At 42.1% G+C, this 25,069-nt stretch overlaps 2 protein-coding genes across 2 annotated transcripts; one reads left to right on the top strand and one right to left on the bottom strand.

Moving 5' to 3' along the window:
- The first annotated feature begins 838 nt into the window (after nucleotides 1-838).
- gpr179 (G protein-coupled receptor 179) lies at nucleotides 839-20,071 on the top strand. The gene is made up of 13 exons (XM_066647056.1): nucleotides 839-1,039; nucleotides 1,126-1,974; nucleotides 3,248-3,555; nucleotides 5,228-5,336; nucleotides 8,468-8,564; nucleotides 9,679-9,890; nucleotides 11,460-11,528; nucleotides 13,102-13,211; nucleotides 13,649-13,887; nucleotides 14,198-14,336; nucleotides 14,553-14,655; nucleotides 14,775-14,924; nucleotides 15,489-20,071. Exons 1-13 carry the CDS (start codon nucleotides 839-841, stop codon nucleotides 18,633-18,635), a joined length of 5,733 nt encoding a protein of 1,910 aa, XP_066503153.1. The 3' UTR covers nucleotides 18,636-20,071.
- A 32-nt stretch (nucleotides 20,072-20,103) lies between these two features.
- On the bottom strand, nucleotides 20,104-24,326 carry mrpl45 (mitochondrial ribosomal protein L45). Its single transcript, XM_066648329.1, has 8 exons — nucleotides 24,189-24,326; nucleotides 23,489-23,687; nucleotides 23,088-23,205; nucleotides 21,635-21,733; nucleotides 21,432-21,480; nucleotides 20,910-21,059; nucleotides 20,618-20,791; nucleotides 20,104-20,430 (listed from the first exon to the last, which is right to left on the bottom strand). The coding sequence occupies exons 1-8, from the start codon at nucleotides 24,246-24,248 to the stop codon at nucleotides 20,332-20,334; spliced, it is 948 nt and encodes a 315-aa protein (XP_066504426.1). The 5' UTR covers nucleotides 24,249-24,326; the 3' UTR covers nucleotides 20,104-20,331.
- Nucleotides 24,327-25,069: the final 743 nt, after the last annotated feature.

Below are 25,069 nucleotides of genomic sequence, written 5' to 3'. Positions count from 1 at the left end.
GGGTGGGGACCCACAGGAATGGATGTTGAATTCTCAGAACCCTGTTGCCATGGCACCAAAACAAGGATTTGCCTGCATCACCCAGTATGACTGCTTGATTCATAAGAAAATACGGACACTCTCTCTCTCTCTCTCTCCCTCTCTCTCTCTCTCTCTCTATAGATTGCCCCTCTCTCCACTCTTTCCTCTTTCCCCTCCTTCATAAGAACAGTGGTGTAGTTTTTATTTGTTTTGTTTTTCCACCTTGGCGTTAAAGGAGAACAACATATGACTTTCAATGTTTCTCCTTTTATGTGTGTATGTCATACGGTTCAGAAGTAGATTCTAGCTGCACACTTACAAATACACATCAACACACCAATCAGATTAATACTCATACACACATCAGCAGTGACACACTAAAAGACCATAAAAGACCACTCACTTACTCTCTGACCCCACAGGAGAGTGGCGGGTTAATCCAGAGAGCGGCGAGATTGTGCTGTATGCCCAAATAGAGAGGATTAACCTCCATTCCAGTCATCCATCATCCTATCTACACAAACACACACACACACACACACACACACACACACACACACACACACACACACACACACTGTACTCTGCAATTCTAACATTAACAGATGTGTCACTCTCATCACCCCCACAACTCTGAGTGCCTATCACAGAGGTTGTCATATTTGAGGGTAAGCGAGATATAGATAGAGTGAGAGAGAGAGAGCGAGAGAGAGAGAGAGAGAGGGTGGGGTAAGAGCGAGAGACAGAGAGAGAGAGAGAGCATGAGCAAGTGACAGAGGCTTTGCAGAGGAGCCGCAGATCAAATGAAGAGCAAGGGATGAGAGAGACGGGAAGACTCGCACATGCTGCCCTCTTCCACACCTCCCTTGCCTCTGCCTCTACATCCCTGTCTCTCATACACACTCTGGGCTCTTGGTTCTTTCTCGGCTCCCCTGTTGTCACAGAAGCTCTGGAAGGTGCAGACTGCGTAATCTCTGGCTGGCTTCATCTCTCAGAGAGTAAGATTAGGCTTGTCGCAGTGGGAAACTCATTGATTCACACAGTGCTGGCAAGGACAGCTGGCTTATCAACAATGCCTGTTTTACTGATTTACATCTGTGGCAGCAGGACGTGGGATCGTGCCAGGGAGATACAGTAACAACAGTGAAGAACGGCTGCCACCTCTCCTGCCGTCACCACGGACACCTGCTGCAGCTTTCCAAAGCACCTTCCAAGAGCAACCCCAGGGAGAACGGTGGGCAGAGCAGCTCCTGGACAAGGACGTTCCTGTTTCATCATATCTGGCTGGGATGCTGGGCACAGGTGCGATTCCATAAGAGGACACACCAACAGATCTGGAGCTCCATGAAAATGGGCTTCCATGCCACACTACTTCTTCTTCTCCTTCCTTTTCTTTGGCTTTTCATGGTATCTGGTCAAATCAGGTCCAGCTTTAACACCAATAGCCTGGAACCCACTCCATCCATCTACAACACAAGTTCAGAAGAAGAAGAGCCAGTAGGCCCCAGTGCTGGGCCAAGCCTAATGTTAACAGTGGAAGAGGAAGGAGAAGAAGAAGAGGAAGAAGAAGAAAACTGGTCTGTGCCTGAGAATTACCTCTACACCGGCGATGCCTCTGTCTTGAGAACTTCCAGTTGCCGCCGGCCCTTCACACTGGGCTCCCAGCGTGGCCCTGTCCCGCCAGACCTCCAGCCCCTGCTCCGGCAGGCAGCAGCATCTCTTACCAACGCCGCCAACTTCCTCAACCTGATCTTTCAGGCCAGTGAGCTGCGGGAGACCAGTGTGAGGGAGGACATTGAGTGGTACCATGCGCTGGTGAGGGCTATGCTTGAAGGTGACAGGCCCGGGCTCATCAGACGAGCTCTGCTAACCTTTGATGCTGATCCCACAGCACCTCAGCCTCAGCTGGTGCTCCGTGCCTCCAGGAGCCCCTCACAGGAAATCTACTTGCAGGTAGGAACCTTCTTGTTATTGTTAATAATAAGTAACACTTATTATTTTGCAGCTAATAACCAGTAACTACAACTTGCATGAAAATAAATTTGTGTACAAACTGTGCAAAAGTTTTGTGTGCACTGGCCGAATGATATTTCATATTGATTTTTTTTAAATGCATCAAAACACCTGCAGATCCATCCATCCATCCATTATCTGTAACCGCTTATCCAATTTAGGGTCGCGGTGGGTCCAGAGCCTACCTGGAATCATCGGGCGCAAGGCGGGAATACACCCTGGAGGGGATGCCAGTCCTTCACAGGGCACACCTGCAGATTTTAAGTATAATTTATTTGCAAAAGTTGACATGAATCCTGCTCTGTGAAGGACTGGCGCCCCCTCCAGGGTGTATTCCCGCCTTGCGCCCAATGATTCCAGGTAGGCTCTGGACCCACCGCGACCCTGAACTGGATACGGGTAACAGATAATGAATGAATGAATGACATGTATCCTAAAATGTGGCCTATGCAAATGTTATGGAATATCACTGTAATATGCACATTTTGAGGTTTATTTCTCATTATATTTAACTCAATAAATTCATTCATTCATTATCTGTAACCCTTATCCAGTTCAGGGTCGCAGTGGGTCCAGAGCCTACCTGGAATCATTGGGCGCAAGGCGGGAATACACCCTGGAGGGGGCGCCAGTCCTTCACAGGGCAACACAGACACACACACACTCACACTTTTGAGTCATCAATTCACCTGCCATCGTGTGTTCTTGGACTGTGGGAGGAAACCGGTGCACCCGGAGGAAACCCACACGGACATGGGGAGAACACACCAACTCCTCACAGACAGTCACCCGGAGCGGGAATCGAACCAACAACTTCCAGGCCCCTGGGGCTGTGTGCCTGCGACACTACCTGCTGCACCACCGTGCCGCCCACTCCATAAATTAAAAGGAATTATTCACTATAATGTGCAAAAAACTGTAATATTTTTTAGAAAATTTGATCAGTGACATCAGTGAAACACTGTACAGATATTTTGCATATCACTGTGTTTGGTTACCACTGGGAACATAATATGTTTTATATCAATTCAATTAAGTTTTGTGATTATGATTTAGTGTTTCTAGCGTGATTTGGAGTGAGTATATTCTAAGGAAATAATGTAGTTCATGGTTTTTATCATGGGAGGACTGATATATACACAAATATATAGTTTGGAAAAGGTGTTGTATTCGGTTAATAATTTTAAAAATGTCATCTCACCTCTATATGCAGGACCTGACACTGGCCTGGGAGAGACTTATCTCTCCAGCCCCTGGTCCTGGTCACAGCTGGTTCACCTCTTTGAAATCCAGCAGCACCCCCCTCCCTGGCCTGTCTAAACGCGTCCTGCTCAATGACCTCAGCACCCTGGACACACCCAAGTGGGCGCGTGGGGACAGCTACGTAACCAACAGCAGTGGACTGCGCTGGGGCGAGGCTCCGTTCCTGGAGTGTGAGAATGGACGGTTCTTGCCTGGGTGGCTCCTCACTCTGTCCGTGCCCTTTTACGGACTTAAACCAGACCTTAACCCAGAGTTCAGGTCAGTAAGCTTTCACTCGGACTGTAGTGGCCTGTGATACTGATTCGTTTATGTTTATCCAGGTTTGTCATCCCATATAATATACAAATAATAACAGTATCACATCTTGTTTACATACTAAATATAAGATATTTAAATGAGGTAAATATAAACTAGCCACCTAATGCATTGCGAATTTTATTCAGTATTTGAATTATTACATATCTGAGGGACAAGAAGATAAATATGATCAATAATATCCCATATTTGTGTATTCACCATGATTTTTGGCAGTGGAATTGATCTCCATTTGAAATAGAATAAAGTTTATATATTATACAAGTGGATAATCTCATATTGAATCTCCTAAGGCATATAATTTGGAAAACAAATCATTTGTACTTGATGGAAACAGAAAACCTAAAAAAGTATATAAAAAACATATATAAAAGTATATGAAGGTAGACTTTAGACTTCTACACATTACTATACCATTACTTTCTGTTTTAGGAAAATCTATACTTCATTCATTGTTCTAACACAATACTTCTACTAATGATTTGTAACCTGGAAGATGCAAATCCTATACCTTAAAACATTGCTTTGAGGCTTTGTAAAAGTAAAAAGCCTTGGGCTCTGGGGATTTGCAGCTTCGAAATAATGTGTTAAAAATTATGTTTATATATAGAAGTATACATATGAGTGAACTGGGATAATGATCTTGGGTGGATCACAAATGCTACTCCAACTTGTTGGATGGTGCTCCATCACTCCAGAGAATGCAGTTCCGCTGCTTTACAGCCTTATGCATGGAGGGCTTTATATACCCTTTATACTCTAAACCATGCTTGACATTTAGCATGATAGCCATCAGTTCAGGAGCTGCTGCTTCATAGTGTCCCACTTCATTTTATGTTTTTCAATGGAGATGCTCCAAGCTGTGTGAGAACAACTGAATGACTTAGTTTATATTAAAAAAGCTGAAATCTATTATTATGTATACAAATGTATTAAAATGTAGAGTTCTATTTATTTTAAGAGTTATTTACACTTTATGTAGTATATACAGGGGTTAGACAATGAAACTGAAACACCTGTCATTTTAGTGTGGGAGGTTTCATGGCTAAATTGGACAGCCTGGTGTCCAATCTTCATTAATTGCACATTGCACCAGTAAGACCATGTGCATCCAGTGGTTCAAACATTGACTATGCACCAATACACACAGCAAGACTGGTGAAAGATTGGTTTGATGAACATGAAAGTGAAGTTGAACATCTCCCATGGCCTGCACAGTCACCAGATCTAAATATTATTGAGCCACTTTGAGGTGTTTTGGAGGAGCGAGTCAGGAAACGTTTTCCTCCACCAGCATCACGTAGTGACCTGGCCACTATCCTGCAAGAAGAATGGCTTAAAATCCCTCTGACCACTGTGCAGGACTTGTATATGTCATTCCCAAGACGAATTGACGCTGTATTGGCCGTAAAAGAAGGCCCTACACCTTACCAATAAATTACTGTGGTCTAAAACCAGGTGTTTCAGTTTCATTGTCCAACCCCTGTAAGTGTGTCTTGTTCTTTTGATTTGCTCCTTGGTCACAGTTTTAGACTTCATTTGAATTAGTTAACTGTTTTTATAGCTGCCTATCATTCAAAACCTGGCTTTCTGCTGCATTCTGTTCTGTTGTCAGAGGTGTTGTCCGTGTGGATGTGAACATTCAGGGCTTTGATGTGGACCAGTGTGCCAGTGGAAATGTGTGGTTTGCTGACACACATCAGTGTAACCGTACCAGCATGGAGGTAAATTTACAGCTGTCTTCATTCAGTTCAAACTCACAGAACCTATTTAAATCAGCCTGTTACATTCTGTGAGGGGGCAAAGAGCAATTAGCCTAACCTATACCAATACAAGTCCTTGGGCAAGACTCCTAACACTACTCTCCTAACACTAGTCATAAATGGTAATTTAATATTAACGATTGCTAATACTGACTTTAGCAAGAAACACCACTAGTTTACAATATTTCAGAAGAGGTTCTCCAGCAGACTGAAATCTGATTCTCCCGTCTCTAACCATGTCTGTGAATTAGGGCCTTACTCCAACATCTACCTTTAGCTCTCACCGTTCAAAAACCTAAAAGCAACACTTGAGCAATGTTTTCTAAACTGGTTTATAATGCATAGTGTTAAACAGATGGCACCAATAACACTCTTGTGCAACATCATGATGAATCGACTAAGCTGTGAACCAGTAACCTGGAGTGCCCTGCAGGGGGAAAATCATCTTGATTTGGTTCATGACACACTTTGCAAGTGCTCTCTTGCCGGTAGATTCTCATCTGCCACCATACGTCCATACTTCATCGTGTTGTGCATGGCGCTCACTTTGACTTTCTCTCTTTCTCTCTCTCTAACAGATTTCTCGCCATGACACCTCTCTCTCGCTCTCTCATCATGTGCTCTTGCACTCTCTCTCTGTCTGTCTGTCTCTGTCTCTCTGTCTCTCTCACCCAAGCCCTCTTTCATCCCTCCCCCGTCTGCCACCATCCTCTCTCTCTCATCCAGACCTTCTATTTAAAGATCTTTGTGCTGGGTGGTACAGGGATGATCGGGGGGATTATGGCATTAATCCAGTGATGTTGACATCCTTTTTCCCTGCACACCACTCATCTGGTTGGGAGGAACAGACAAAACAAAACAAAAAGTCACCTAAAATTTCCTCACTGCCCTTCCTAGCAGGGTGTATGTTTTATAGTTAATTAATTCATTCATTGGCTGTAACTGCTTATCCAGTTCAGGGTCGCGGTGGATCCAAAGCCTACCCGGAATCACCGAAACCCACGCAGACACAGGGAGAACACACCACACTCCTCACAGACAGTCACCCGGAGGAAACCCACGCAGACACAGGGAGAACACACCACACTCCTCACAGACAGTCACCTGAAGGAAACCCACACAGACACAGGGAGAACACACCACACTCCTCACAGACAGTCACCCGGGGGAAACCCACGCAGACACGGGGAGAACACACCACACTCCTCATAGACAGTCACCCGGAGGAAACCCACACAGACACAGAGAGAACACACCACACTCCTCACAGACAGTCACCCGGAGGAAACCCACGCAGACACAGGGAGAACACACCACACTCCTCACAGACAGTCACCCATCAAATTAGCTAAATAATAATAATAATAATAACATGAACTGCTTACATCCAAAATCTGGTAAATCATATAGGAATTACATCCTTTTTTAATACACAGCCATAATTAATGTGATCATGATACTTCTGTAACAGGGTTAGTAGATGGCGTTCTCCTCCAGTTGCATTGAGCTGCCCAATGATGTTTCATCACTTGAATAAAGATGTAGTGTCTGGCTTTACATGTCTGGCAAGATGCATGTATGGATTTTCTTTCACAAAGCTTGGTGGAAAAGTGTGCCTAGGGGTGACTTGAGGGTGAACTTGTGGGTGGATAGTTAAAACTCAGATATATATAGAATATTCATTCATTGTCTGTAAGCGCTTATCCAGTTCAGGGTCACGGTGGGTCCTGGAATCATTGGGCCCAAGGCAGGAATACACCCTGGAGGGGGCGCCAGTCCTTCACAGGGCAACGCAGACACACACACACACATTCACACCTACAGACACTTTTGAGTCACCAATCCACCTACCAACATGTGTTTTTGGACTGTGGGAGGAAACCAGAGCACACAAAGGAAATCCACGCGGACACGGGGAGAACACACCAAACTCCTCACAGACAATCACCCGGAGCAGGAATCGAACCTACAACCTCCAGGTCCCTGGAGCTGTGTGACACTACCTGCTGCACCACCGTGCCGCCACTATATAGAATATATAATATACCAAATGTAACTTCTGCAAAATACAGTGTACTGGTATAAATGATATCCTTTTCATATTTTATATAGTTTCCACATAGTGGATGTCCTATGACTATTCAAATGTATAATACGCTGCACTGAAGCCATAATCCATTTAGCAACCTTTATTTGTAAGGGTGTAGTTAGACTGTTGCCTACTCAGTTGCACAGCTGTGTGTCATCTTTGCATCATAATTGTATGCACAAGAGAGTTAACACAAGGGAACGAGCTGATTTTAGATGTGGCTTCTGCGGTCTGTTGCTGTTTTCACCCAAGAAGGTTTAATGCAACTTTAAATAAAAATAATAATAACAAATCAAGCAGATAACTAGCTAAAATTATTGGTGCATTGTTAAGGAGTAAGGGAGCACAGTGAGCTTAACAACAGCAAATCCACTGGGGGACCACAGTGGTGGATGTCCAACAAAAAACTTTCTACATATTTGATTAAAACCTAGATTAATTGACCATGTGCTGTGTGGGTTTGTGTTTGTGTGTATGTGAGAGTTGTGTGTGTGTGTGTGTGTGTGTGTGGGGGGGGGGTTGTGGAAAAATGATAAAGCTCTTTCAATAGGCATTACCCATCCATTTACGTTTTAACTTAGATTAACTCACAGCTTTTCTGATGAGTGGGTCAAACGACTCTAACTGAGGGAGTGCTGATGAAAGTCTGCTCATGTAATTAATGAGAGAGAGCACTCAAACACACACACACACAGTCCTCTGTGGGCATGAACTGCAATCTGGCCTCTGAGTGCCTCTTTCCAGGCTTAATCTCTCAGCCAAGAATTGTTAAACTGCTCACACACTCAGGGGCTGGAGGCGGCTGGTCATTGATCTGAAAGCCATTAAGACTGTGGTTTTCCATGTACAAAAATGGTCAATAATTCATCAGTGAAGGCTGACAAATTCAGCTGAAAAAGTCTTAACATTTGTTTATGGTTTTCCCAACTCCCCAAAATCACCCTTCTCTCTCACCCAATCCTTTCTTCTTCTTCTCTCCCCCCACCTCCTGTCCTCTACCCAGTGTGACCCAATTCCCAGGCAGGGCTTTCGCCTGGGCCAGTACTGCTGCCGTTGTAAAGAGGGATACTACAGTCCACCACCAGAAAACAAGGGCCAAGGTAAGTTTCACTTGTAAAACATGATCATTTGCAAAATCCCCAAGAGGTGTCCTTTACTCTGGCAAAGCAGTACTAGAGCTGATCCGAAAACAATCCCAGTCAAAGTCTTTACTGTAACCGACTTTGCTTAGAGTCACTACAAAACAAGTTGAAAATGCTATTCAACAGACAGTCTAAGAGTGTGGCTTTTCACACACAAATAAATTAAATGTGAGACACTCTTAATGTATATACACTGATCAGATATAATATTACAATAACCTTCTTTCTATATTCAATGTCCGCTCAAGGACCCAGCAGTTGCACTTTGTAGTTACAGATGTCCACCTGTTGCCCTGTATATTTTCTTAGCCCCTACTTAGCCTGTTATTCGGTGCTCAGGACCACCACAAGACAACTGCAAAGCAGGGATAATTGGCTGGTTGGTCATTCTCAGCACTGCAATGAGACTAACCTGTTGGTGCACTGGTATGACCAGGTCAGAAGCAGAAGCACTGCTGCTTTTTTTGAAAACACTGCCCACACACTGTCCATGGCCTTAGACACATGTACCTCATTGGTCCACCCTGGGTTATGAGTAATATTTTGTGGTATAGTATGAGTGTAAGAGAATATAACATAACAAATTTTGCTTATGATCAGATACAGTTCTAATATCAGGGAGATTTACCAGCTGTAATATTGTTCAATGCAAGAACTTTGTAATTTGCTTTATAAGTAGAAATAGTTTTACCATGTGCCATTCTGTAAAATTCTGGATCCGAAGCCTGTATCTAAACATTACTGAAGCAGCCTGGTGGACAATTAGCTATCAGCTGACCTTATCTAATGAGGTCTGAATGAATATTTATAATCTTGTGTAGTTATGAAAGTGAAGAGCTGATCACGAGCAGTCTGTTCATTTAGAGTTGGTCAAGAGCATGTCTGTTCATTATTTTCATTGCTTAACCTCTACTAGGGAGAGCTGTAGACTAACGTTTAGAGAAGCAAGCTAAGGGGCAGGAAGATCATTTGTCCAATCTGAATGACAATAAAATCATGTTTCAATGTAATAATGTCTGCTAATATAACATTTGCTCATCTGAATCTTACCCACTTTGATTCTGTGAAACAGTGGCAGATGGTGGGAATGGGACCCGGGTGTGTTACCCGAACCTGCCCATGTGCCTGCCCTGTTGGCCTGGCTGTAAACAGTGTAAGGATGGCTCACCTTGTTTGGTCCAAGAAGACTGGCTCCTGAGAGCTGCAGTGTTGGCTGTTCAGGGGCTCTTCATGGCTCTCGTGCTCATCAGCATGCTACGGGCATATCAGTGCCGCAGGACCAGGGTGAGTCCTGGAAAGAGGCCATTCATAGCAGACCTGATACCTCTCTTTAATGTAGACTGCGATAGGGCAAATTTACATCAGACGGACTGTAGATGTTCTCATTGGGACCTAAAAGTAGCACTATACAGTTTGGGGATTTGGAGACCTCTGTGGTCGAATAATGCAATTACACTGAACTCTACTTTTTCTGAACCTATGATAAAAAATCTGACTTTTCTGCTTTGATTTTAGTATGAATATTTCCTGCCGTGAAAGGAACTCTACTTTAGCCTTAATTTTAATAACTGTTTAAATAATGTTGCTGTAGAATTTTGTTTTTGTTTTATCGTAGTGTTAAAATCATAGAACAGAGAATGTAGTTCCTTTTCTGTCTTTCCTATCCACAAAACACAATACATGATTTTGCTAACCCTTGGGCAGATGCCTTCATTATATCTACATTAGTATTTATGTCAGACTGCTTGTATTAGTGTAATCTTATCTTAGCTGGCCAATGGTCTTGTTGCCATTTCATTGTTTTCATACTGTCCTGCCATCTGAGTGTATCCCGGAGTCCATAGTTCCCAGTCATATAAGCTGTTTAGCTCAAAATACAATTCCATGACCATTAAGAGGGGAGGTTTATGTAGAACCGATATGATGCTGTTGTTGCAAACAGAAAACAAGGCATTTTAGAGAAAGTCTTTGCCAGCTTTAACTGTTATTCTGAGTATTTATTTTCTTTCTACATAGTGTCATAAAAATAGCAATAGTTTGTTTTTTTAACCTTAGTTGTTGTCTAAATATATGAAACGAAATATGGCTTCCAAGAACTTAAAGTACTCAAGTAGTTGTCATTTATGGAGAAATCATAAATTCAGCCAAACCTCAGAACATCACATCTTCATTCTGGGCTTCTAGTTTGTTCTTTTGCCATAGAAGCAGGTCTTATAGATTAGTTAGGTGGTGCCAGTGAAAGGCCGTAGCGTATGATTGATGTTATATTCATCTTCATCAAACCAATCAGTTATCCAGGATAATGCAGTATGTCTTATTATAAGATAAAGCTGATCAGTCCGTGTAATTTATTTTATTAGGTATAACTTTCAACAATGTGACCTTCACATGAATATATTAATTAAGGCAATTTGAAAATAATAACATGCTCTAAATTTGAAGTACGCTCCAGGTTCTCATTAGGTTCTGTTTGACCCCACGCCCTCATACAAGTTACTTCAGGCAAAAACAACTATGGACAGAGCATGGATAGATCATTTGTTGTGCTACTTTGATTCATTAGTCCCATTACATATGGCCATGCATAAAAGAGGGCCTGACCACAGAATGGGATGTTGTTTATATGATATGATACAGCACAGGAATACCCACAGAAGACAATGTTTCATCCAGTATTAATCTTTAAATGTTTAACAGCTCTATAAATATGCAGCAATAATAGCTATGTTGACCTCACTTTCTCATTACTTATGCTGTAGATGGCTTTAATTAATCCTTCATCCTGCCTTTCTCTGCCTCTGTGTCCTCTCCCCTGTCTCCCTCTCCTCCCTACTGTCCACTTGTGTGTGTCAGCGGATCCGAGCGTCTGGTCTCATGCTGCTGGAGATGATACTGTTTGGATCTCTGCTTCTTTACTTCCCAGTGAGTTTGAGATGAAATCTAGGATTATTTCATAATGAGTGCAAAGGCAGAATTGCTGGGGAAGAGAATGTATGAAGCATTGCACAGCCTAAAGTTACTATTATATTTATTGTCCACCACCTCTTTCAGCTGGAATATGTACTGGGAGGTTTGACCTTAGTTGTATCAACTGTATAATTTTTATTATAGAATTTTATTATGGTGTGTGTTGTAGCTTACATTCTGGAAAACATGATTTCACATTAGAAGTTAGACATTTGCAAAATGTTTGAGTTTAGAATGTTTTGAAGTGGCTATACTTTAAAGTGCAGAACTTAATCTATTTTCTCTAAAGCCCTCACCTGCTTTTAATCCTACCCCAGCTGTGGGGACCCATTATCTGTACAGGGATTTAATTGATATCAAAAATGTTCTCAACTCAGGGCACATTCATCATGAGGCAAAACACAGAATGATGGGTTTATCGATCTGCTGAAACATTCAGAGTAGGGTTTTAATATTAAGTCACTGAAGGGAACTAAGTAAAGTACTGTGCAAAGTCATAACATTCATGAATACAAGCTATACAAGTCACTCAGTATTTAGCATGCCCAACCATTAATACAACTTCCACTCTATTCATTCATTCATTATCTGTAACCAATTATCCAATTCAGGGTCGCGGTGGGTCCAGAGCCTACCTGGAATCATTGGGCGCAAGGCGGGAATACACCCTGGAGGGGGCGCCAGTACTTCACAGGGCAACACAGACACACACACACACTCACACCTACGGACACTTTTGAGTCGCCAATCCACCTGCAACGTGTATTTTTGGACCGTGGGAGGAAACCGGAGCACCCGGAGGAAACCCACGCGGACACGGGGAGAACACACCAACTCCTCACAGGCAGTCACCCGGAGCGGGAATCAAACCCACAACCTCCAGGCCCCTGGAGCTGTGTGACACTACCTGCTGCAACACCGTGCCACCCCCACTCTATTCAGAAAAATGGTATTTGATTTTTAAATGATACATGGAATTTTAGAGTTCCATACCTGCAAAGTCTTAGAAGTCAGTTGGTTCTTTGCTTGATTAGCAAAGGTTTATTTTCAGTAACAGCTCCCTGAAAGCTCTAAATATCTTATTAAAATTATTCATATATAGACTAAGGGTGGCACTGTGGCGCAGCAGGTAGTGTCGCAGTTACACAGCTCCAGGGACCTGGAGGTGGTGGGTTCGATTCCCACTCCAGGCGACTGTCTGCGTGGGTTTCAGCCAGGTACTCTGGTTTCCTCCCACCAGAGTGTGTGTTGCCCTGTGGAGGACTGGCGCCCCCTCCAGGGTGTATTCCCGCCTTGCGCCCAATGATTCCAGGTAGGCTCTGGACCCACCTTGACCCTGAACTGGATAAGCACTTACAGATAATGAATGAATGAATATTTAGACTAGAAATTTAATATATGAAGGGTACTCATTGTTTGCACAGTACTCTATATAGTTTATCCAGATAGACTTTAAGATAGTGCTTTAAATGATATAAAAGTAGTAAGTATTATTGTATAAACTTTGTCTATATGTCTCTGTTTGTAGGTCTTCATATTATATTTCAAACCCAGCACATTTCGCTGCATCCTACTGCGCTGGGTTCGTCTGCTCGGCTTTGCCATCGTTTATGGAACCTTGATGCTGAAAATGTATCGGTGTGTTCAGCCCATCCCATCCTTAATCTCTTCAAGCTCACCTGACCATCACCCTTCTCTCCTGCTGAACACTGGAACAATAAAACTAAACCCAGCACCCACTCAGGCAGCCACAGGCCCTACTACCCATGAAATCAACAACAGAATTAAAGCTCATTGCTGAGGGAAGCTAAAATATTTATTAGGCTTCTCATATAGAAATCAACACAACTGTACACTCATGAGATCTGCACAGTTCTGTCACTGATGTCACTTTAGCAATACTTTTAATACAATATCATAAGCATAATATTTAAATAAACCAAATGGGCTGGGATTAACTCTTGGTTCTGGAGGTGTTCAATCTCATTATTTAAACTGCACAACAGTATCATTTTTTTCACTTACCTTTCATATTACCTTTTGGCTGTTAATCTGGATATCATTTATGTTTCCAGGGTGCTGAGAGTATTCCTTTCACGAACAGCGCAGAGAGTGCCCTACATGTCTAGTATCACTGTGCTGAAGATGTTGGGAGTGATGGTGCTGACCGTGAGTTGGTTTCTTTGCGCTTGGACTATGGGGGTCCTACAAAACCGAGACCGCAACGTTCCTCTGCTGATCACATCCACCACCTCAAATGGGCAGGGCTTCAGTGTGTGTGACCTGGACCGCTGGGATTACATGATGGCTGTGGGTGGGTGAAATGTCCTAGATTACGAACCTATGATTTCCTTATGTTTTCATTTCTTGACAAATAACACTGGCCGATGCAGCATCTGACAGCCAGAATACACTGTTTTGCAGAGAGGAGCCATCAAGTGATTGAATATATAACTGATGAAGACTAATCCAGTGGATTTTCAAGCTTATTTCAAAAGTGTCATTTGAAATGATTAGATATGAGTCGCAAACTAACAATCCATGGCCTAAAGTACACAACTAGCAAACATCACATCAAATAATGGCTCCATGTCAAAGTGACAGCTGGGTTCTTTATTTCTCAGCTGAGCTGCTGTTCTTATGCTGGGGCAGTTTCCTTTGTAATGCAGTGAAGGCCGTGCCCTCTGCGTTCCACGAGCCTCGCTACATGGGCATCGCCATCCACAATGAGCTCATCTTTTCCGCCATGTTTCATTTTCTCAGGCAAGTAGTCAGTGTCATTCTAACATTCCCAGCTAAATCAATATGCTTTAAATCTCCATTCCAAGTGATGGGTAATTTCTGTTTTTCTGTCGTGAATATTAGAATGAGCATATATTTGCAAAAAAGCAATGAAAATGATAAGGGAAGTCATTACAAGTTGATTCGCAAATGACCTGCTTTCATTTTATCTTTGTGTCTGTTTACATTTCCAACCAGATTTTCAAGGCCATGGCTTCATCCTGACTGGATGCTCTTGTTGTTCTTCACTCATACTCATGTCACAATCACTGTAACCTTGGGTCTGCTGTTCATTCCTAAGGTACTTCTCTGTTGTTAAAAGAATGGTTCTGTTTTGTGCGTACGCCAGGGTCCAGTTCATAATAACAGATTACAATTCCTTACAAACAAATGTTCAGAACGCATTTACCACTGTTACAGTTCCTCCACATTTCTCGACCTGTGAAGGAGGAGATTGCGGCAGAGGTTTATGAGGATGAGGTGGACCTGAGGCGTTCATGCTCATACCTCAACAGCAGTTTTACATCTGCCTGCTGGAGTGACCACAGCCTGGACCCTGATGACATCCGGGTAAATTCTTTTACCCCCATGCAGCCTTGCTAGCAGCCCCTAACAACCTTTCTAAGGCTCACAGTATGATAATATCTGCATACATGTCAAGAGTCAGTTTCTAAACTAACTGCTGCTAATAATGAATGGGTGTTTAAAGACAACTGCCAAAAACTATATATACATATACAGCTAATTATTGTGTCCAAAGTATATAATTGTTTCCAGAAAATGCAGATATAATTATACAGTTTCTATGCCCAACAAACAATAAACTAACCATAATTTAAGACTAAACCCTTCCTAAATAACTAATTTACTAACACTTTATTAATATTTTCTAATATAAAACAAATTTTTAAAAATTTGATAAAGTGTGTTAATCTTCTTTAATCATTTCACTTGTGACCTAAACATTGAATGACCTCTTCTCCCTTTTTCCTCAGTTTCTACCTCTCCCTGTTACTCCCAAAATCTTTGAGTGTTGTGTTCTCTCAGCAATAGTCATAAACACCTTTCCATGTGCTCCCTCAAACTCATACTTATTTGAATCCCCTCTTTTTGCACCATTTACTTTGGCACTAGGATGAGTTGAAGAAACTTTATGCACAGTTGGAAGTCCACAAAACCAAAAAGATGACAAACAACAACCCACACCTGCAGAAGAAACGCAGCTCTCGGCTTACACTCGGCCGCTCTCTTATTAAGCGCATTGCTGAGATCCCAGAAAGCCTGAGTCGGCAGTGCAGTCGTGAGGACAAGGACTTTGTGGGGGCTGTAGGAACACGGAAGTGGTCTGGAGCTTTCATGTCAACTCCAGACAGTGCAAGTATTAAGAATGAGACGGCAAGGATGCCATCTCCAAAGATGCGCAAGTCCCTTAGTGCCTATGAATATGTCCCAGAGAACTGTTCTCGGAAATCCTCCATGAGAAACTCCATGGACAAGAGGTCGTCACATATCTCTGAGGCAGAGTCCATTGACACAGCTTTACTTATTTGCAAGTCAGCCAGTGCTCACAATCTTGCAGTGGACAATAATCTCCTTCAGCCTGTCTCTACCCGGTTCCAGAAGTCTCTGAGTTTCACAGAAAAGCACAGAGATCATTATCCTATTTGTCCTACAAGAAGTATGGAGGATGCATCCCTTGCTGCCAAAGCAAGCCCAGGAGAAAAGGTTCATCGGCCACAAGGCTCAATAAAGGAGCAAACCTCAAATGCCTTGCTTTGTCTGTCATTTGACAAGGCTGAGATCTGCCCCTGGGAAGTTGAAGAGGAGCTGCCTGCAGGCAAAAACCTGTCAAACCAAAAACATGTCACATATTCTCTCTCTCAGGAACAACCCCCAGCACCTGAGTCTGCATCATCACCAAAACGACTCTACGTATGTCCCTGGGAAGCTTTGCCTCCCCCTCCTCCTCCTGTGACAGAGGCAGGGAATGTGATGGACTCAGATGTAGACTCTCCAAGGCCAAAACCTCCAATCTCCTCCAGTGCTCCAGGATCACCACATGCCTTTGCCAAGCCAAAGGACCACCGTGGTTTCTCTTTCCGTTCAGCTACTCAAAGCCTTCTCTTGGCTCGGGGCTTGGTGCCTGGAAAAGGGAGCGGGAAAAATAAAGGTAGAAATGAAAATTGCAGTAAAGAAGATATGTCACCGCAGGTCCACGCTACATCGATGAAACTGACTCCAGGAAGTGTGGCAAGTTCAGGAAGGAGGACACCACAAACACCAAGAAGAGCTATGACCACTATTGAAACAAAACCTTGCCTTGTGAAACAAGATGCAATAAGACTATCATCATATGATTCCCCAGAGAGGAGCCCCAAAACCAGTGTTCCAACTCATGTGTGTTCATGGGAGTCAGAGATAGTAATGAAGATGAAGAAACAAAGTCCCTATGAAAATATAATACTAAAGCAGGGCAGCAAGCACAGACTGTCTCTGACCCTCAGTACTGAGAGTAACAAAATGTCATTGTTCCAAAGCGCTTCCAAAAGACCTTCACTAAGTGTTCCCAAGGCAGAAATCTGTCCATGGGAGGCTCCACATCAGTATAACCAAAGCAGTATTGCTGATGTTTGCCCCTGGGAAATGAAGGAACCAGACCCACAAAAGGGTACACATGCTGATGTTTGTCCCTGGGAAGTAGATAGCAAACAATCACAAATTACAACAGAGAAAAAAGACCTATTGAGAATTTGTCCATGGGAAGCCTCAGAAGAAGCATCCAGTATTGGTCAAAAATCTAAAGAAGAAGAACGTAGGAGCAGTATAAAGGCTGAGGTGTGCCCTTGGGATGTACCAAACACTAGTCCCTCTCAGATTAAACTTGAATCTGCCAAATCACATTCTGAAGAACAAAAACCATCTGAAAGTCTTATCTATGTAAACGCAAACACAAGGGAAACTGCATCAAATGGACAAGGGTCAGTGCAACAAGACACAGTTCGGACAGATGTTTGTCCCTGGGAATCAAACGAAGTAGACAAACCTCAAGAAAGCACCCGTGCCAACGTGTGTCCTTGGGAATCAGAGGCCGCAACTGCGAAAGACCTAGACAAAACGCAGAAAACTGAAGCAGCTAAGAAAAGCACAGCTTCCACAACACATTCTTTAACTAAACAGCACACCATTACTGCAGAGGCATGTCCATGGGACTTCCCTGAGAAGCAATCTGATGTCACAAATGCCCAAGGACAAGACCGTGTTCGTTCTACTGTATGCCCATGGGAATCAGAAGAGAAACCAAAACCTGACACTGAAGAACAACTAAGAGAAGTTGTAGCCAGTAGAACTACAGAAGCACCACATCGGCTTACAGAACAACTGACAAGCACAGCAGAAACCTGTCCTTGGGAATACTCTGAGCCTCCGCATACTTTGACAGAGTCTGAGAGGGCATCTGGGTATCCAAACCAAGAATCTGTAGGACTAACGGTGCAAGTGTGTACAAGTAAGAAAGCAGATGTGTGCCCATGGGAGGCAGAGGAGTCTGAAAGGTTAGAAGAAAATGACAATGCCATAGCCACTGAACCAGAGAAATCAGTCATTAAGCAAGAAAGTGTACAAGCCGAAGTTTGTCCTTGGGAATCTTGTGAGTCAGTCAAAAGACAGGAGGATGTTTGTTCAGAGGTCTGTCCTTGGGAAACTAGTGAGACAGGAACTAACCAGCCAGAGAAATCATGCAAAAAACAAGCTAGTCTTCAGTCTGATGTTTGTCCATGGGAGGCAAGTAAGCCAGAAAAGCAAATCCAGAAACAAGAGAGTCTTGGCGTTGATATTTGCTCCAAAGAAACAGAACAGTCACTAAAACCATCTCAGAGTCAAGACAGTACTCAAGCAGATGTGTGTCCTCAGGAAGTAGAGTACCCAAGAAAGTCAGATATGCAAGAAAGTGTTAGTGCAGGTATTTATCATTGGGAATCAGCCCCTGAAACACAAGCAAAAGAAGACGAAAACACTGATCAAAGTGTCACTGATATGAGGACATCAGATCTGTCACTATCTGTGGATGCAAACGCCCACACTCCACAAGGGGCAAGGGCTGTTCGGCCTCTGACTCGATGTGATGCACTATGTCCATGGGAAATGGAGGGAGAACCACAACCATCCATAATGCAGCATGATAACAACTCAGATGTTTTTACATGGGAGGAGCCTATACCAGAGGAGGAAGAAGGTGATGCAGAAACTGCTGCTGAGGCCTTTATTTTCCCACCTGATTTATAAACTCTGAGCTATTCAGCACTGTGCTTTGTTCTTCTAACTTAAGAAACACCTTAAACTTGGGTTACTACACATATACCACAGCAAATATACAATGTCCATTCGTAGTGACGGGCAAACTCTCATGGCCACAAAAAAGTATCAAAGATATTTGCCCTGTTCAAATTCCAGCTCGTCGAAAAATATGCCAAGACTGAAAATCATTGATGGACTGGTCTCCCCACCTAAGTGCATACCCCCATTTGGTCCTAAACTATTGTCAATCCCTTTTTGAGCTTGGTATTGTTTTGTGTGTCTTTGTGTTTGTACAACCGTGCAGTCTCTTTAATCATCAGTCCCATCTCTGCATCACCTTCAAATCAGAGATGGAGGTGAACAGTGATATCGATCAAAGTGTCAACAGTGTAAGAGGCATGTCTATCAAATGAGGTTTATGAAGTTATCATTTTTTTTGCTGATATATGTGGAAATGCAGTAGGTGTGGACATTAATTCTACATATATTCAACTATGCTGAGTGCATTTGCTTTCTGTAATATAACCAACACTGGAACTACATGCAACACATTCATTAACCAAACTGACCAGTATGGCAGTGGTGTGTCTGGAGGAGGGCGTCCAGGAAAATATCCAAAATACCATATACAAATAATCGTCATCAATTTTAAAGCCATTTGTTTACATTAAATTTGATATATAAGTATACGTTTATTAACAGAATTGTTTTGTTTACATTGTAAATATAAACAAACTATTTTGAACTTTCCAGTAGCCTGTGTCACTGACTCATTAACCATTTGAATCTTGCACTGAACAGTCCATTTGCTGAGAAGGAAGGAAAACAATCTTTGTAAATTTATGATTTAGAATCACTTTGTTGTTATAATCATAAGGCTGGATAATGCAGTTTTTTTTCTATGATGTTACTATCAGTTTAGTAAAAGTTGCTTTCACCTCATACTGTATTTGTAAACAGAATGTTTACTGGAAGTGTTCAGGTTCAAAGACTGGGGTTTAATCAAATATGCATGAACGCTAAAACAATGCATGGCTTGGAATCAAATTTAGAAACCTGAGAAAACCGTTGTCAACAAATCCATGATCAATATTTAGTCAAATTTTAAGTAATTAGACATCTCTTATCCAGTTCAGGGTCGCAGTGGTTCCAGAGCCTTCCCAGAATCACTGGGTGCAAGGCATGATCACACCCTGAAGGGGGCGCCAGTCCTATGCATGGCGACACACATACCACACACACTTTCATTCACACACTCACACCTATGGACACTTTTGAGTACAGACAGTGACATAAATGCTGTATATTTGTACTCCAGGAGATTTTAAGAATGAACCTTTTAATAAAAGACAATGTCAGCTTTAATCTGGGGTTATTTACTTATTCACTGGGTAATTCTACAGTGTGGAGGCTCCATTTTAAAATAAAACAAGATTATTTTTAATGAGAAACAAAATTATTAACAAAACATTCCGGAACAATAAAAATTCTAATATTTTATTGCATTAATATTAGATTGTTGAGAGAACTGTATGATAACCTGTACAAACTTCCCAACACCAGGAAAAGGTACTACTTCAGACTGAATAGATGAAAGATTGTTTGATATTCAGTGAAAAAATGCTTTATTTTAAAAGGTCAATACTGTGTCTGTACATGGGGAATAGATGCACCACCCTCTGGATTACTTGTGCCATTGCACTGGTTTAGGTTTTGGTACTTCGTAATTGAGACTCTCAAATTCATCTTCTGGCTTTAGCTTGGGTCCTGCAATTATAACAGTCTGAAGAGAGAGAGAGAGAGAGAGAGAGAGAGAAGGAGAAGAGAGGGAGCGTAAGAGAGAAAGAGAGAGAGACGAATACAATAAGATATTAATAACTACTCAGTAAACAATATGCAGGCCATGAATATAATTAATCTACCACTTTATACTTCCAGTTGATGTGAGATTAATTACAAAACCAACCAACCTTGATGATGGGGTCTTTAGGTGGCGCCCATGCTGGGACAATCTTGGCATGTAGCCTCCAGCGGCCGTACGGGTTGACCAGGTGCCTCTCCATCACTAGGTACTCTAACACATCCTTGGGTTCTTCCTCGTTGCCAAGCATTAATCGGCCAAATCGATCATAGATTGCCAATGTCTAAATGACCACCAAAGAGCAAGAAGAATAAGCATGTATCTTGTGCTTTAAAAAGCCTCTATTTGAATAGTACACTGCAGGGGGTATATACATACAGCCATTATAGTAATTCACTCACTTGTCTGGAGTGAATGCGGACGGTCACCTGACCGTACAGATTGCCCTTGCTGACCATGTCAGGGCATCGGGCGTGAACCACCCGTGGAGGCTCCAGTGACTCTACAAAGCGCCAGCGCAGGGTTTTATACCGGTTCCCTCTAACCATTTCCTGTAATACACATATGCCTTGAGAAGTGCATAATATGACTGACTCCAGAGCTAGTCTGTATTTAGTCTTGAAAATGACACCACTGTAAACTTTAAACAGGCATAGAACAGATCTGATTCCAGATATCCAAGTATCCCATAATGAAACAATATCAGTAGAGTGCTGTATCAGATATGGGACCTAATGTGTTATGGCATGTTGTTTTTCCTTCTTTTTTAAATTAATCTTAAATGCCTTAGAGAAAAAAGATCATTTTAATGTACATCGGACTTTAAGGTTTTGAAGATATCTGCGTCAGTCATTACTCAAAGTTTCAATGTTGTTATAAGCCTCCAGTAAATAAATTGTATTGGATTTTAATGGTTTACGTACAGGGTAACACCTTTCCGTGACCAAAGAATGCAATTTCTCTTTGTTGAACCTAAGGGAACAAGCAATTATACACACAATTAAAGATTAATTATGTACGTAATAAAAAAACATGAATACAGCACACTAGGGCCAAAAAAAAACAAAAAACAAACTTTTATTTCTTTTACATAATTAACAGAAAAGTATAAAGTCATGTTTCTTACTGAGTCAGGGCCAAATGGGCATCAATGAATATTTCTTGAGCTCGCACAGCAAACTCCTTAGTAGAAAACTCTGGATCATGATCCTTTATTTTACGTACGCTATAAAAATAAATCCATATGATAAAAATCATACTTTCACACAAAAGTTAAGGAATATCTACCATTTATTTTAATTAAACATTAATAAGCATTAATAGGACATCATCAAAACCTGTCACCCCACTCAAAGCCAGATCATAATTGAGACAGAGCTAATTGTTCAGGGTTTTTTAGCACAGAGTTTGGTTTACTGGGAACCAAATAACTCCACAAAACGTCACATTTACTTAGAACATTACTATATTACAGTCATTACAGTCTCTATTCACAAACCATCTCAGGAACAGGAATTTAAACCTAGAATCTTTACAGCTGTGACCTTCATCAATAAGGTGGGATTTGATCCAGTATCAGTTTTCAATTCGAGGACTGTGTTGTGAATCCTAGCCCTGGAGCTGTATATAATGGGTTCCTGTAGCAGTGTCAGCACACAGCACTAGTTTTAAGGCAAGAAGAAAACCTGGGCTAACTGCCATTTTCTGAGCTTTACCTACAGTGTGTATTAATAGAGTGTTACATCTTTTAATTAAAGTCTTTATATTAAATGTTGGAACATTTCTGTGGGAATATGACTGCATGCAGCCCTGAGGGCCTCAATGAAAGTTAGTGATAAGATTCATATTCCAACCACCATTACAAACCATGGTCTAGAGCCTTCAAGTCCACAACTGACATTGGGTATAATGACCTTAGATTCATGTGCAGTTGTTCCAGAACATCCCAATTTATTGGTCAATGCTCATCTATGGGGATTACACAAACTGAGTTTGTGAAACTAAATTCATAGTTCAGCTATGGGTAAACCTTTCATCACTGATGCCCACACATTTTTATATATTTACTATATTCATTCATTCATTATCTGTAAGCGCTTATCCAGTTCAGGTTCGCGGTGGGTCCAGAGCCTACCTGGAATCATTGGGCGCAAGGCAGGAACACACCCTGGAGGGGGCGCCAGTCCTTCACAGGGCAACACAGACACACACACACACACATACACATACACATTCACTCACACACTCACACATTCACACCTACGGACACTTTTGAGTCGCCAATCCACCTACCAACATGTGTTTTTGGACTGTGGGAGGAAACCGGAGCACCCTGAGGAAACCCACGCGGACACGGGGAGAACACACCACACTCCTCACAGACAGTCACCCGGAGGAAACCCACACAGACACAGGGAGAACACACCACCTCCTCACAGACAGTCACCTGGAGCGGGACCCAAACCCACAACCTCCAGTTCCCTGGAGCTGTGTGACTGCAACACTACCTGCTGCACCACTGTGCCGTCCATATTTACTATATATTTAATAAAATATTTGAAGAGAAACAGAGATCTTACGCGAGTTGTGATGCAGCGCTTTGTCTCAGTTGCTCTGTGCGCTGTTTCAGACCCTCTTTGGACAGAGCGGAAAGTCGAGCATCACCCTCAGGAGGGATGTAGGGATCAACAACCCCAGCTATCCATAATAAAGTATAAAATACAGTGCTGAGAAAACAGCAGAAATCTCGTCTATGGAGCTAAATCAATGACATGAGTATTTCTGAATTCAAACACGTCATTGATTTAGCTCCATACCCGTCCTTCAGACAAATCATAAATGACTCTGAACCAAGTTTAAAACCTATAAAAATTACTGGAACAAGCACAAAGCAATCTGGAGTTGATAACCACCGGAGAGGACCAGAAACACAGATGTCACTGATAATGTCTGGTGGTACGTTTAGAGATTTTTGTTTTACCTGTGCATGAGATGTTGATAGCTCTCTCCATGTATTCCTGTCTAATAACCACTCCAGCCGCCCGTGCCCTGGCCTCCTGCTCTGCATGACTCTTCTCTTTCAGACCCACCGCTGGAGGAATGAAGAAGCGCTTTTTTGTCCGGACAGGAATCACCACAGCCTGGACACACTGCACATCCAGCAGAGGAGCAGCAGCACACTGGAACCATATGTAAATATCACAAGGTTGTTTTTAAGGACTGAAACACATGATTAAAATCATACATATGTATTGGCAGCTTAAACCACAAACCCAAAAACATATTACATATTATATTGTACGTTTGTTAAATTAATGTTGGAGCTAATTAACTATTTAATTTCTGAAAACGTTGTTTGTAGATATTTTAATGCATGATATATTTATTACACAAGGCTTTATAGCACTGAGTTACTTACAGAACAAATTAACACTATTAAAATATGTCCTTGGCTTCTTGTATGGTTAAATTAAAGGTTAAGAAGCCCTAACAAAAGCAGAAAACAGGAGTGAATTCAGTAAATCTAAACCCGCCTCTGTTGAGCCGTGTGTAAAAAGCGTGCTGGACAAAGCGTGTTTTTCTGACTGTAATCCATGTTTTTCACTCTGACAGTAACACAGTGCAGTTATTCATATTTCTGCTGCATTAATACTCCACATACCACACGCATCTTTACTCACTTTTAAGCTGAGGCAGTTCCTCTGGGTTAACTGTAACGTCCTACAGATGGACGCCGCCATGTTCGTCCCCGTGTTGTTCTATGATGTCAACGAAGAGACACTTCACTCATGAGCGCCCCCAGGCGGAAAGGAGAGAAACTGCGCATACACTCGTAATGATGTTTGATGGTGTTTAGCCATAAATATCACTGAGGTCAGGTACTGATGCCAGATGATTAGTTCTGGATCGCAACACCCACAATTCATTCACAATGGTTTTAGATGAGGCTCCATCAACCCAGAGAACACTGCCCCAAATCAAAACATCTGGCACAGAACATGGTGGCCATAAACTAACGGTGCTCTCTTGGATGAATGGAAGTGGACAGCGTCACCGGGGATCAAACTTGCAATGTCCCAAAGATGTTTTTGTTAGATGTATATTCTACAGTTTTGCACTCATTCTTATTATCAGTTATATATAATAATATCACTTAATATATAATTCATTCATTGTTTAAAAGCGCTTATCCAGTTCAGGATTGCGGCTTTAATACATATTAATAATAACTTAATATCAGATATTAGCCATAGGGATAAGGAATTTGGTTGATGTCTGTGTGTCGTAGTTATTACTCACAACACAAACAGGATTAACTGGTGCAAGCAACTGAAAACCAGCAAAACATTTTTGAAGTTTTCCTTTAGACAGACATTCCTCCATCAAACCAGAGATACCATCATTATCAATATTTACAGTACACCCAGCCATGTAGTCTCTAGTGTTTGCTTCTGTTTAAGTCTCATCATCACCCTGGAGATATTGCAGGTGTTGTGGATATAAAAACCTGAATTCCTTCATTCATTCATTCATTCATTATCCGCTTCTTCCTGTTCAGGAT

The sequence above is a fragment of the Hoplias malabaricus genome, chromosome 16 (genome assembly GCF_029633855.1).
Source record: "Hoplias malabaricus isolate fHopMal1 chromosome 16, fHopMal1.hap1, whole genome shotgun sequence".
NCBI lineage: Eukaryota > Metazoa > Chordata > Actinopteri > Characiformes > Erythrinidae > Hoplias > Hoplias malabaricus.
The sequence above is the reverse complement of the archived record's forward strand: the minus strand, read 5'-3'. Positions and strand labels throughout refer to the sequence as shown.

Bases quoted from the DNA above. Each gene is read 5' to 3' on its own strand.
- gpr179 (XM_066647056.1), top strand. From the start codon at position 839: ATGAGAGAGACGGGAAGACTCGCACATGCTGCCCTCTTCCACACCTCC. The intron at 1,975-3,247 runs GTAGGAACCTTC...CTCTATATGCAG, and splicing joins CACAGGAAATCTACTTGCAG to GACCTGACACTGGCCTGGGA. The intron at 14,656-14,774 runs GTACTTCTCTGT...CCACTGTTACAG, and splicing joins GTCTGCTGTTCATTCCTAAG to TTCCTCCACATTTCTCGACC.
- mrpl45 (XM_066648329.1), bottom strand. From the start codon at position 24,248: ATGGCGGCGTCCATCTGTAGGACGTTACAGTTAACCCAGAGGAACTGC. The intron at 21,481-21,634 runs GTAAGAAACATG...TTGTTCCCTTAG, and splicing joins GCCCATTTGGCCCTGACTCA to GTTCAACAAAGAGAAATTGC. The intron at 20,431-20,617 runs GTTGGTTGGTTT...CTCTCTCTTCAG, and splicing joins CTAAAGACCCCATCATCAAG to ACTGTTATAATTGCAGGACC.